We start from the raw sequence: 12,586 nt of genomic DNA on the forward strand, positions 1-12,586 counted from the left end.
CTTTCAACTTACAATGTCCTATTTTCCTTCCATCCAAGTGGTTGCCACTCCAGAGAACTAAAGAGACAGAAACATAAAAGAAGGAAGTGGCTTGTTTTGATGAGTGCTCTTTGAGATCATATTCAACCATGACATCCCATCATGTGCACACACTCACACACAAACACACAGGGCTCCTTCCTCAACCGGTCTGTTTCTACACCTGTTCAGGCCTCCACTAGGGACATGTTAATTCATAGGCATTAAAAAGCCAATTGTTTGCACAACCGATAATCTATTAGCCCTTGGGCAGCGTGTGTCCAGTTTCTGCTCTGCCTTGGAATGAGACATTCAGGTTTGGACCGGATAGCATAATCTTTGACTGTATGTGGTGCTATTTGCTGTGAAAACCCCTTTACGTTTTTCCTTTCAGGTTAGTGCAAAACTACGAATAAAATCTCATTCGATTTTTTTTTGTACTGATTAATGTAAATTATTTTTCTTTGATTTATGAATTGAAGACAAGTCCAACGGAAAAAAATACTTTAGATGTTTGAAATTGAGTTACATCACTGAAAACTATTCTGCATTTGCTTTGTTCTAGTTTAATTATAACCATATGATCAATTGTTACTTAAGGATACCTGAATCTATGATCGTAGGGAATGAATATTTGATCACAAGTCCTTGATCATTCATGTAAAGCAGGGATCCCCAAACTTTTTCTTGTGAGGGCCGCGTAATTATTTTCTTCTGCGATTAGGGGGCTGGGGTCAGTTTGAAGGGTATCAGAAAACTATAAAAATCACAGCCTAAACGTAAAACATTTACGGTTTACCAGAAAGCCACACATAGCCAAATTTAAAATAATTCATTTTTGTAATCTTCACAGAAAAACAAACAATACTAAAACATTTTAACTAGATATATAGTATTATCTGCAATACATTAATAGCTGAAAATCCTTAAATTGAAAGAAAAAAATACTGAAGTTGATAACTTAGCTAAAATATTAGTAAAAATTAGCCAAAAAAAAACCCTCACAAGATTCTAATTTAGAAAAAACAGCTAGTATGTAGCTGAAATATTAGCTAAACTCCAAATTAGCCTAAAAAAACGAAAAAAAGCCTAAATTAGCCAAAACAGCTAGCATGTAGCTGAAATATTAGCTAAAGGCCAAATTAGCGTAAAAAACTCAAACAAAAAGGCTAAATTAGCCAAAACAGCTAGCATGTAGCTGAAATATTAGCTATAGGCCAAATTAGCCTTAAAAACTAAAAAAATATCTAATTTAGTCAAAACCGTTTTGGGGGAAGAAGCCCGGATCCAGCCTTAGGCCGTAGTTTGGGGACCCCTGATGAAATGGTACGGTCGAGCCAGGGTGGGATTATATAAGTTCGTTTCCACCAACCTCTTTTTCAAACATTCTACTTTTTGTCGTCAAGTTATCCAATATCTGACGGGTTTCTGGATGTTTCTTATGACCTGATTACATGAAATGAAGCATTTCAAATAAGTAAATAACTTCATTTTGATCCAATGCTGATTCTAAAGTGTCTTGTTAACCACATGTCTCCAGATTGACCTATACAGAAGAGTTTTTTGGTGAGCTTATGGCTTATGGGGATTAGAGTTGCATGACAGCTATATAAGATATCAAGAATAGATCTGGGCATCAAATAGAGATGCAGCTCTCCTGGAGTATCTGTTTGGTAACGCACTTTTTCAACTGATACACAACATAACAAGTCACAGGAGACAACACACACAAACACTCTCGGCTGTCAACTTCTTTGGAAAAAAAAGTAGAAAAGGAGCGATGAGGAGAGTTAACAGGACGGATTTGTGTCTTACCATCGTCTCGTTTCCTCTTCTCGCCGTTGGAGCGGGGGATACCCAGAATGCCGTTGATGGAGTAGGATCCAACGGGATCGTTGGAGGCACTGGTCACTGGAGGGGAGGCGGTGCTGGGCACTGATGGGAGTAAAAAAAAAAGGTTAATTTTTGGCGCTCTCATTTGACTGCATCCTCGTTTGAGCTCACCTATGGTATGGCCGGGCGTGGAGAGCGGCGTGACGGATCCATCAGGAGACGGGTGGAATTGCTGCTGGACTTTGGTGCGGATAATCCTGATAAAGTGAACAACAGACAAGGATCAATCAATACTGCTCCCAGAGCGTCGAGATTACAAACCAAACCAGCCAACCCTTGACGCTTAAGCGTGGCACGTCACGTCCACTTACGCCTGTGCATGTACAAGTGCTCCATCGTTTGGGCACTTGTATCCTCGCACTCGGGCACCCGCTCACAAATAGCCAATCTCTGGGCTTTAAGGGCAATCTCTCCGCTGCTGAATGGGGGGTTCCCCATGAGATTGGGGATTCAATCTAGCTGGATTCTGGGGTTAGAAATATGATAAAGTCTCCATGCCAGTAAGATGTGATGTGGTGGGAAAGTCTTCATTGCACTTTGGTCTGAATGATCTTGCAAACAAAGCATGAAATCACATCAATTCACCTCAATGATCGGCTTCACTGGCTCTACCTGGCCAACTCTAATAATCTCTCTCTTCTGCTCCTTCTCCCTCCATCTCTCTCTGAGCCAATCTTTTATTTCTCCTTTTTCTCTTCACTGTCCGCTGTGCTACTGTATTCACAGTGAAAACTCTTTTTTTCTTTCCGTTTCCTCTCTGTTTTTATAAGGCGCTGCACTTTTTTTTTCTCTCTTTTTGCTTCTTAACCCTCGATGATTTTCACCGGAGCAAAAGTATTTCAATATTTTCAATACATGTACCAAAGATCAAGATTCCGGTATCATTATTATTATTATTATTTTAGGAATTTTTTTGTTCTCAAATTCCTAATTTTTCTGCCATTTTCAAGCATGTTTTTAGGATCTTTCTGTGTTTATATTTTCTATTTTATAAAATAAAACAACTTATCATATTTTATATGACAAATACTTTTTATTGGGTATATTATATCAGGTAAAAATTATAAAGCAATTTATAGCAAAGGTGTTCTAAGAACAAAGAGTAATTAGAAAAATATGAAACATCCAGGAGTCATTATTAAAATAATAATACCACAGAAAACAGAACTTAGAAAATCCTAATAAATAAACTAAATATAATTTTCTGTTTTAAAGCTATGATTGGCGTATATGAAGGCCTGACGATGGTGATCTGTAGATTGACAGAACATGAGATCATTGATTAACACTGTAAGCTGACATGTGTCCTACACCGAGCCCTTTTACTCAAGGGGCGTGACAAGAACTGACTTTTACAGACTGCAGATGAGGCGACCGGCATCGACGTGAGCATCGGGAACAAGCTATCAGTTGGGAGTCAGGCGGCTGTTGGCTTCACCTCCTCGGGGGGGAAAAATGCACATCAGACTCTTTTTGTTCTCCTCACTATTTCACGGGTCCTCTTTACTCTGCGCTTCAGGCAGGGCAACTTGGAGACAAACATCAATATTTTATTTGAATTTCTTTTTTTCTTTAGCGTCTCCCCACTACTGTTATCTGACCTCATGACTCGAGGGAGACTCGTAAAGTCAAGGATGTCGCTCGGAGCCTGTTGTTGGTATTGAATAAGCAATCTGGATGGGTGAGTTAACGACTTTGGCTCTTGTGAAGATATTTACATACCTAAAGAATTATGAAAATGCTGATCAATATAATTGAAAGCGCCTCGTGGGTATAGCTTTAAACCAGGAGGGGAGGGGGGGAATTCTGCAACAACAAAACGAGGTGCAACCCTCTGTGTAATATTTAATAATTCATAAATGTATTTAAAGACAAACTGTTAAGTTTGTTCAGGACTTCCTGTCCTCCTTTTCTAACATTATTTTGGCAGAAACAACATTAACAACATATTAAATCTGTTTTTATGCATAAAATTGATATAAAAACACACTTTGGAGGGTGATAAGAGAAAGATTGTGACGCTTTAGGAAAATAAATAGAAGTGCATCAATTCAAAGTTTGATTCTAATTATTTAACACAATAAATACATTTATCTCTAACATTATTTTTGGCAGAAACAACAATAAAAACACATTGAATCTGTTTTTTAATTAAAAAATTGATATAAAAACACACTTTGGAGGGTGATAAGAGAAAGATTGTGACGCTTTAAGAAAATAAATGAATGTGCATCAATTGAGCCAAAATAAATACATTTATTTTAAAGGGATTTTTGTTTATAACTAGCAAAAATGTTACAATATTTCCCTAATTAACACATAAAATAAAAATAAAATATTAACATTTTATACTTAACTTTTCAAAATTCCACATTTTAAAGTTTCACTTTTATTTCCATTCATACTGACTTTATTTCTATTAATATTAGTATAAAAACAAATAATTAGTATCATGATTAAATGCTGAAGTCCCCCCCCCCCCTCTCCTCCTGGTTTTAGCATTTCACTAGAGTGTTATGAGACTCTCTGCAGCTCATTAAAATATAATGCTGATGACCAGCTCTCTGGAACAGTGCCTCCTAACCAAAGTTCATCACTGCAAGGCACAACCAGGACGATTTTTTTAAACCCCCCCTCCCTCCCCACTGTCCTCTGCTGCCTCCATTCATGGGGAAAGGTGAAGGTGTGTGTCTGAATTCTTGTAATAAATGCAAAAGGCTCAAACTAAAGACAAAAACTCAATAATAATAGTAATTTCTTGAAATGCGCACGCGGCACGTGACACCTCCGTGTTGGAAAACACCACAATTGGCAATAAAGACGCCTCGCCTCCGCGTCCCAGTGTGGTCTGCGGATCGAAGGACTTTGTTGGGTATTTCCTTTTGCTTCTGGATCTGGTTACGCGGTATCGATCGGTTTTTATCGAGACAGATGTGGCTGCTCGTGGCTCCAGCCTCGGAGGGCCGCGCCGCGGATTGAATTGCGCACGGCAGACCACCCTCCGAGAGGCTCTGCTGGAGCTGGAGGCGCGCCTCATGAGAGAAAATCAACTATTTTAGATTCGGTTTACGCTCCATGTTTTTTTTATATGTTTCTTTATAAAAAAAAAAAAAAAAAGCTCAGGAATTGGGGATTTTTCCACACTTTTGGCGCAATTTGGCACACAACAAAAGCAGACATTTCCACGTACCTGTTGATGGATGAAACGCTTGGAACTGTGTCATTGTCGCAGACGCCTTCAGCCAATAGCCGGTCCCTTATCTCCCAGGCGAACATAGTGGGGTTTTGGCGCTTGTACTCTGCTATTTTATCCACCACTTTTGGAGTCGCAACCTTTGGTTTGGAGCCCCCGATGACCCCGGGTTTAATACTGCCGGTTTCATAGTACCTGCACGGGGACAGAGACAGCGTTCCTGAAGGGATCCCTCCTTCACTCAGCAATCAAAGCAGCCCTGTGATCATTAGTGAGGACGCTGCGCCGAGAACATCCACCGCCCGGGCGCACACTTAACCACCGAGCATTACCAACAAATGCGATGGCGGCGTGTATCTATGAACTGTTCTGTGAGTGTCAGCTGGAAGGCGAAACAAAACGGAATTTTAGGGAGATGCAATGCACCCTAATTCAAATCCAAACATGAGATATATATAGAACAAAGGACACACTGAGCGGAAGAGCACAGTTTTACACCTCATCTCCATGTTCTACATGCCACCGTGAGATTTTATATAAATGTTAGTGACAAACATTCAGTGTGTGTGAAATGAAATACCTCTGAAATGCCTTCTGATAGCTGGAAAAAAATATGCCAGAATATTATCTCACAACATTTGGGCTCTAAAGGAAAAATTTAGAATATTTTTTAATGAAAAATTAAAAACATTTCCCCCCCAACTGTTCTGCTTTCTTATTTTTAATGTCTTATTTTAATTTAGATTTTAAAAAGTATGTGTCAATTTTTTATTTAATTCTGATTAAGCGAAGCTGCAAGGGATGGATGGAAAACTGCTGCGTAAAAGTCGTGCGTAAAATTGCTGACAAAATAATAATAATATTAATATAAGAGAAGAAAAGAAAAGAAATCCTTCCTAAATATGCGATGGCTGAGGTTGAAATCGAGCACAGAAGTACAGCAGCTGCAGAAGATTGATGTTTGACACACACATAGGGCCGTGTTGGAAGTGAATCCCCCCTTTTACCTGCCGAGGATTTTGCTGACACAGCCGTGACTGACCCGTAGCTGTCTGGAGATGTCGCAGGGCCGGACGCCCTGGTGGGCAAGCTCCACGATCCGCTGCCTCACCACGTCCGGGAGGGGCCTGCCGTTCACAAACACCCCGCCGAGCTGGTTCACACCGCCGTGCCCTGCGTGGGATACAACAGCAACACCGGGAGATATAACATTACATACCTGCAGAGGAACGACACAGCCTTACATTTCTGCCCATGCGCACAAACATTTTATGTTACCACATTTACAAAAACTAAACATTTTTTAAATAATAATAAAGAAAAAATACATTAATTATGACTTCTCTTTATTGTCCTGCTTAGGCAACATTTTCCGGGAGCATCTCCTCCCTGCAGCCTAACACATGTCGCAACTATTAGGTTTCCACCTGTTTAATTTTCCTCGCAACAATTATTGTAAATAATTAAAATAAGCTTTGATAACTCATATTACAAACGCGGATTGTGCGAATGAGGGCGGATAAATAATTTAGGTACAGCGCGGGTCTTCTTTACGCATATCATATGGAGGGAAAACATGAAGCAGATGCGTAAAAACGCACAACAACTTTCTGCTTTTGTTTCTATTTCCAGTTACAGTCGGACTCCATTATGCCGTTTACATTAATTTACACACAACGTGCGCCCTCGCTTCCTGTAAGACCCCCTTGCTCGGGTAATAAAAGCTTTGTATTCAAATTGAGCCGTTGGTGTATTTTGGAGAAGATGTGGCAAAAACTGTTAACTTTTTAAAAAAATATTTGAGTCAAAATAGAAATTAAACTAAAAATATATCTAGTGTGCAAATAAATATTTTTTTTAGAATGTAGACATCTTGTTTTTATTTTTGTAATAACTTTTTCAGTTTAAAATTTATGTAATGAATTTAGCGAGATTTGTTTCGTTTTTACGCACAGATAAATCTGGTGAAATTGTTGATTTAAAGCCACTTTAATGAGACAAACATAACAGTTAAAATATTTGTGATTACGAAAATGTTCAATAAAATATATTAAAACAAAACAAATTTTAGTTTTGCTGTTTTAGCTACTTTTTCAGTAAAATTAAAGCTGTTGGATGCCCGCGCGGCGCGGTAACTATGGACGCGTTTTTTTTCTAAACTAATCCAGCATACTCACGGTGCATCGCCGAGAAGGGGTCTGCTTTGCAGTGAATATCCATGGGATAGCAAAGGAAAGAAAGGTAATCGACTGAGGTCGCCGTTTCGCCTCGGTGATGCAGCTTTAAAGGTGTGAGAAAAAATAAAAGCAGCAACAAGCTTCTTGTTTTTGGTACAAGAACAGTCCGTGAGGGAGGTGGGCAGACTCCTGCGGACTGCACCGGCCAACAACTTCTCGGGGGTCGATGCTTTAAGTTCTCCCTCCTGTCAACTTACAAGTCTGCGGAAGAAGAGTCTGTCTGTCAGGTGCAGAGCGTGACCCGCGCGCGTGCAGAGCGCACCAGCCGCAGCAACATTTGGCTCAAACCGAGTCACTGTTTGCCTTTTAGGACATCATAGGGGAAAACAGAAAGAGTTGCTGCGCGTCTCCACTGGAAAAGAAATTGAGAAAAAAAATCCCTTTCCTTGGTTTAATCAGATTCAGGGGCGGAGATGACAACAACATGGACACGGCGGCGTGTACGGAGCGGCGCGTCCCCCTCTCCTCCGGAATGGGCTGTGCCTGAGCGGAGCTTTGGGCTGAGAATGAAAGCCCTCTCCTCGTGTGTCTGTTTCTAAAAGCTGCAGTCCCGCCGATCAACTACCCCCCACCACCCCCGCCACCCCTTCTACCTCCATCCCCTTCTTGCATAGAGATGGATGACTTGTCAGACAAAGGCAATAGATTCCTACACTTTGTGATTCGCCCACGTAAAAACCTGCAGCTCAAATGAGGAGGTCCCTGCATCCGACAGCGCAGGGAGGGGAGGGAGACGGAATGGGAAATGATGAGACTTTGGGGTGAAGAATCAAGGAAATTAAAGCCAGGAGGCTGGAGGAGAGCTAAAAACACTGGCAGGGTTATGTTGTTTAAAGCGTCGCTACTCATTCAGATGTTTACACCAACTGGGGGGCAAATGTGGAGGATTTCAGCTGCACAGCCTGAAACATAAAGGAGAGATGATCATACATTAGAAGACTGGACTCTTAACTTTTAACATTTTATTTCAGATTAAACGTTTTTGAGGTTTGGAGATCAAAACCTGCCACAATAATCCATAAAAATAAACATAAAAATCAGTTTTTGTTGATTTTTTTTTTTCGCGCTCTGATTTATCCGCGTTTCTCCAGGTTTGAGCTCACATCCTCCACAAGGAGAGTCAGTCAGCGGACCATTATCATCCCCATCATCACCAGCATCATCCTCACTTACCGTTTGCAGCTGCGCTCTGTAGATGGCGCTCCGGCAGCAGCTTCCAGGCCCCTGCGTCCATGCGCGCAGGCGGGCTGCAGGCGCGCAGGCCGCCACTGTACGGGTGGATGCAGCTGAGGCCGGCCGGGTCAAAGGTTGATGGTAAGATATTGTGAATTACAAGCAGTTCATTTACTTTTCTATTTAGAAAGTAAAATAAATACAATTTAAAACTTAAAAGTCTCAGAAATTAATATTTTAAAAACTGATTTTTGGAATTATTGTATCGTGAATTAAAAAAACACAAAATAATTCAATTTCTAGCTTTTATTTAGGGGTTTTGTGGACTTCCCATGGTCCTTCGTGCGTCCAGATACCCTCTGGACAAGTTTGAGGACGATTCCTCTTGTTTCTGTGCGTTTTTTTTAAGGGGGGGAAGGAGCTTCTGGTACAATATGTAGCACCGTGGGCTGTAATTTCACACATCGGTGCACTTTTGCCCTAAAGCTGCTGCTATTTCGCCCACAACACCCGCATTTGCCCCCCGTACCTCCGCGCGCTGCTGCAATGACGTCCCCGTGTCACGGCACTACAGCAAAACAAACAGCGCGATGATTAAGAAGCTGTTAGTCCTGACTTTGGCCCTTTGAAAAAAGCTTGACAACTGAAGGGCCTGCTCTTTTTTTCTGTTTTGATAAGGCTTTGAAAACTGCATTAAAACTTCATTTTTTTTTCCTTTTCAGAAAAAGTAAAAATTACGCACAGGGAAACATTGGTAAAATAATGAAAAAAATGGCTGTAAAGTGGCTATATAGTGGTAATAAAGAATTGAAAGTGATGATTTATTGTTATTATAAACTAAAATTATTATTTTTTTAAAGCATTTGGTCTTTAAGGCAGCAATAATCGATAATGCTCGGATTGTCAAAAGTTAATTTTGGTGCGTAAAAATGAGAAAACTTGTATTTAACACTTAAATTTCAAAAATATTTGTTCAAAATAAGTTTTTCAAATAATCAACCTAGGGATATAAATCAAAAATGACGTTACATTTCTATTTCCACGTTTGCGTAAACAAAGAAAACCTGCAGAATATCGCATTTTGGAAAAAAACAAAGTAAAAAAATCGATCCCTCTTGCATTTATTTTTTTAATGTATTCGTTTAAAAATAATCTGCATCATCTCAAGAGTTCCTCGCAACATCCCAGAATGATTTGGAGTCTCCTGACACCCAGAGCCATATGGGAAGGCTCTGCCACACTGCACGATATCAGCTGCGTCCTTAGATTGCCCATTCATGCGCTTTATAACGGGAGCAGATGGATATCAATTTGACTCTATTCTCGACACGATCACAGATTGATTTTGTACTTGCTTTTAATTTTGCCATAATTAATTAGATCATTACAAGGGCTTTCCATTGATCTTCCCATCTTAACCCCAAAAATGGAGACGTGAACAAGATGTTTATGTAACTTTTAGCCATAATAATAATAATATAATAATAATGAGACTCTTACCTTAAAAAATATAATATAATACAATTATTAATTCAAAGAAAACGCACTTTTTTATTTAAAAATATGAAAGGAAATTATAATCCAGATGAGATGAAACCCTCAGAGTGTTTCCCCGCACATACCTGCAAACAAATGCTGACATCAGTCTGAGACCGAGGGAGAAATCCTTACCTGATCGAGCGGCGCTGTGAGGCATGGCTCTCCCCTGTCTAATGGTGCGTCTCCCCGATGCAGCTCAATAGATCTGTCCGGCCTCCTGCGCTCCCTCCCCGGCTGGGCGTCGCGCTTCTCCCCGCTGGTTGTCAGAATCTTTGACCGATCATCCAAAACTAAACGGTTTAGGCGACAACAAAAAGAGGAAGCAACCCTGCTCCACTGAGCTACGATCTGATAAAGGAGCGAGAAAAACAGAAATCAAAGAACAAGGGGCGATGCAGGTGTCGAATTAGGAAGAACTGTAAAACTTTGGAACAATTACTTAACGTGAAGGAGGGCAGTTTGCACACAAATGTCAGTCTTTTTGTCACCACATGATGGAAATATTTGACTATTTTTACCTCCTTAAAATACCAGACATATTATTTCTGCAAAATCAGAACCTTAAAAAACATTTTTCAGTTGATTAAGTCTTAAAAATATGAAATATTTGTGCAGATGTTTTTGCAAAAGCATGAAAAACCTATCAATCAAATCATCAATCACTTGTCATTATCCTTCAAGGCTCCACAAATATGAACTATTATTATTATTTTTTCCAAACTAACAGATTTGTTCGACAAACTTCCCACTGGAAACTTTCTGTGAGCGGTGGAAGCAGATCCAGAGAAAACGTATAAGGTGAGATTATAAAACTTAGCAACTGGAACATTAACAGATGAATAACCAGTAAAAATGCAATATTACAATATCCACAAGAACGGCAGAGCGTGGTAAAGCCATAAAATCAAACATTAAAAGATTATAGCTTCTCTATCGGCTATTTAACAAACATTTTGTATTATAAGACTCTTTACAGTGCTTGAAGTTCAAAAAAGGCCCATAAAGACTGCCAGTGGACCAAAGACTATAATGGATATTGTGGAACGCTTTATTCTCAGCCTGAAGTGATGAGTTACTCAAAATGCTATTGAACGGAAAAGGTTACTTTTTGGGGATTTTCACAAGAAAATGCACTTAAAATATACAAAAATGTAAGATTTTCATTAAAAATGTGATCATAAAATCATCTCCTCGCTATTATTGCCTTTTTAGTTATTTCTTTGCGTATTAAGCATCCACTCCCACCACTAATACTGACATTAATGATCTTGATAAGTGTTTTTTTTTTTTTAAGTTTTCTGTTAATGTGCCACGCTGGAGTTCTACAGGAGCATCCAAATGGGAGGAACCAAATGGAGAATCTTAAATGGCCATAAAGCTGTGTGGGCCGCCAGTAATGGAGCCTTAGCTCTTCCCAGAGTGACACGCCGCGTACACGGGTTATGACCGGACTCTGCAGGAGAGGCAGATTTCAAATTGAGGGAGAGGGGGGGATTTTTGCCAGTGGGGGGAGAAGGGATCTTAATGCCCAGTCCATTAGACTGGTCAACAGTATCTATGTCCGTAATTTCCAAGGATGGGAGTGTGGCGGTGAAGGGGTGAGGTTGACGTTAAGTCCCCCTTTTTTCCTGTCTCCTTCGGTGTTCTCACCTGCACCCCCACCCTCTGTCAGGGAAGCTCGGTCGTATTTATTTCAAAGTTCTGCCCCACTTACTGAACACACCCTCTTCCTTCACCCTCTGCTTCTCCCTTTCCTCGCTCCACCGTAACCCTGCACCAGTCGGAGCTCATCTTTTGATACATTCAAATAAATTAAATGAAAATACTGCAGCTTTACATCCATTTTTGAAGTATAAAAATTCTGTTTTTTTTAAGTTTTTGTAGCATTTCTTGAGTATTTCTTTACTCAAATCCTTGTTGGGGCTGTAAGCTAGCAGGAGTGTAAACCATGGCTGCCCAAAGTGGGTTAAATTCCTATTTATTCTCTATGATGCTCCAAAACTCAACGACTGTAACATACTTTTGACCTCCGGGTGGCGCTTTTAGCAATTTCTTTGCCTCCAGCTATGGGGGAAACAAAACTCAAGTGAGTTTTTATTGTAAGCCATTATGGTCACTTCCAATGTTTTTAGTGGCCTTTTTTAGCTAGCCAAGATGGAGCGACAACGTCAAACGGATAAAGTCAAAAGTAGGGCTGGGTTGATAAAACCGATTAATTGATTTGAATTGATTAATAATCAATAATCATTTCATTAAAATATAGATCGATTTAGCACGTAAAGCTAAAGTCTGCTAGCTTGATGCTAACTTTTAATGGGTTTCCCATAGGACAGCTAATGGTAACGCTTGGTCAACCTAAATATACAGTACTGACTAAATGAACAACTTTATCCCGGACGAGCCCCCAGGTTGTTGAGACTCTCTTCGCTGAAGTATCTAACAGGCATGAATTTTTCAAAATCTTTTAAGGAAATATTTTTTAAAGTAACTATAAGTATCTTTTTTTCCTCATACGGTCTTCTTCTGGAATAAG

At 39.9% G+C, this 12,586-nt stretch overlaps 1 protein-coding gene and 1 long non-coding RNA gene across 10 annotated transcripts in view; one reads left to right on the top strand and one right to left on the bottom strand.

Annotated features, from left to right (window-relative positions):
* pax2a (paired box 2a) overlaps positions 1-8,419 on the bottom strand; it is a 37,970-nt gene extending 29,551 nt beyond the window's left edge. For 4 of the 7 annotated variants that reach the window (XM_036215565.1, XM_036215566.1, XM_024296447.2 and 1 more), the window contains exons 1-7: positions 7,282-8,419; positions 6,112-6,277; positions 5,685-5,705; positions 5,102-5,299; positions 2,023-2,108; positions 1,834-1,953; positions 13-57 (exon numbers count right to left, since the gene is read on the bottom strand). In XM_036215565.1, coding sequence (XP_036071458.1) covers positions 13-57; positions 1,834-1,953; positions 2,023-2,108; positions 5,102-5,299; positions 5,685-5,705; positions 6,112-6,277; positions 7,282-7,324 — 679 coding nt within the window. In that variant the 5' untranslated portion in view covers positions 7,325-8,419. The remainder of the gene's footprint in view (positions 1-12; positions 58-1,833; positions 1,954-2,022; positions 2,109-5,101; positions 5,300-5,684; positions 5,706-6,111; positions 6,278-7,281) is intronic. The other 3 variants (XM_024296452.2, XM_024296450.2, XM_024296454.2) reach the window with 2 other exon arrangements.
* The window catches only part of LOC112161386, a 120,930-nt gene that overhangs the window by 83,351 nt on the left and 24,993 nt on the right, over positions 1-12,586 (top strand). For all 3 annotated transcript variants that reach the window (XR_002921865.2, XR_002921869.2, XR_004949201.1), the window contains 2 exons: positions 8,433-8,655; positions 10,781-10,851. This is a non-coding gene — a long non-coding RNA (uncharacterized LOC112161386). The remainder of the gene's footprint in view (positions 1-8,432; positions 8,656-10,780; positions 10,852-12,586) is intronic.

The sequence above is a fragment of the Oryzias melastigma genome, linkage group LG15 (genome assembly GCF_002922805.2).
Source record: "Oryzias melastigma strain HK-1 linkage group LG15, ASM292280v2, whole genome shotgun sequence".
NCBI classification, from domain to species: Eukaryota; Metazoa; Chordata; class Actinopteri; order Beloniformes; family Adrianichthyidae; genus Oryzias; species Oryzias melastigma.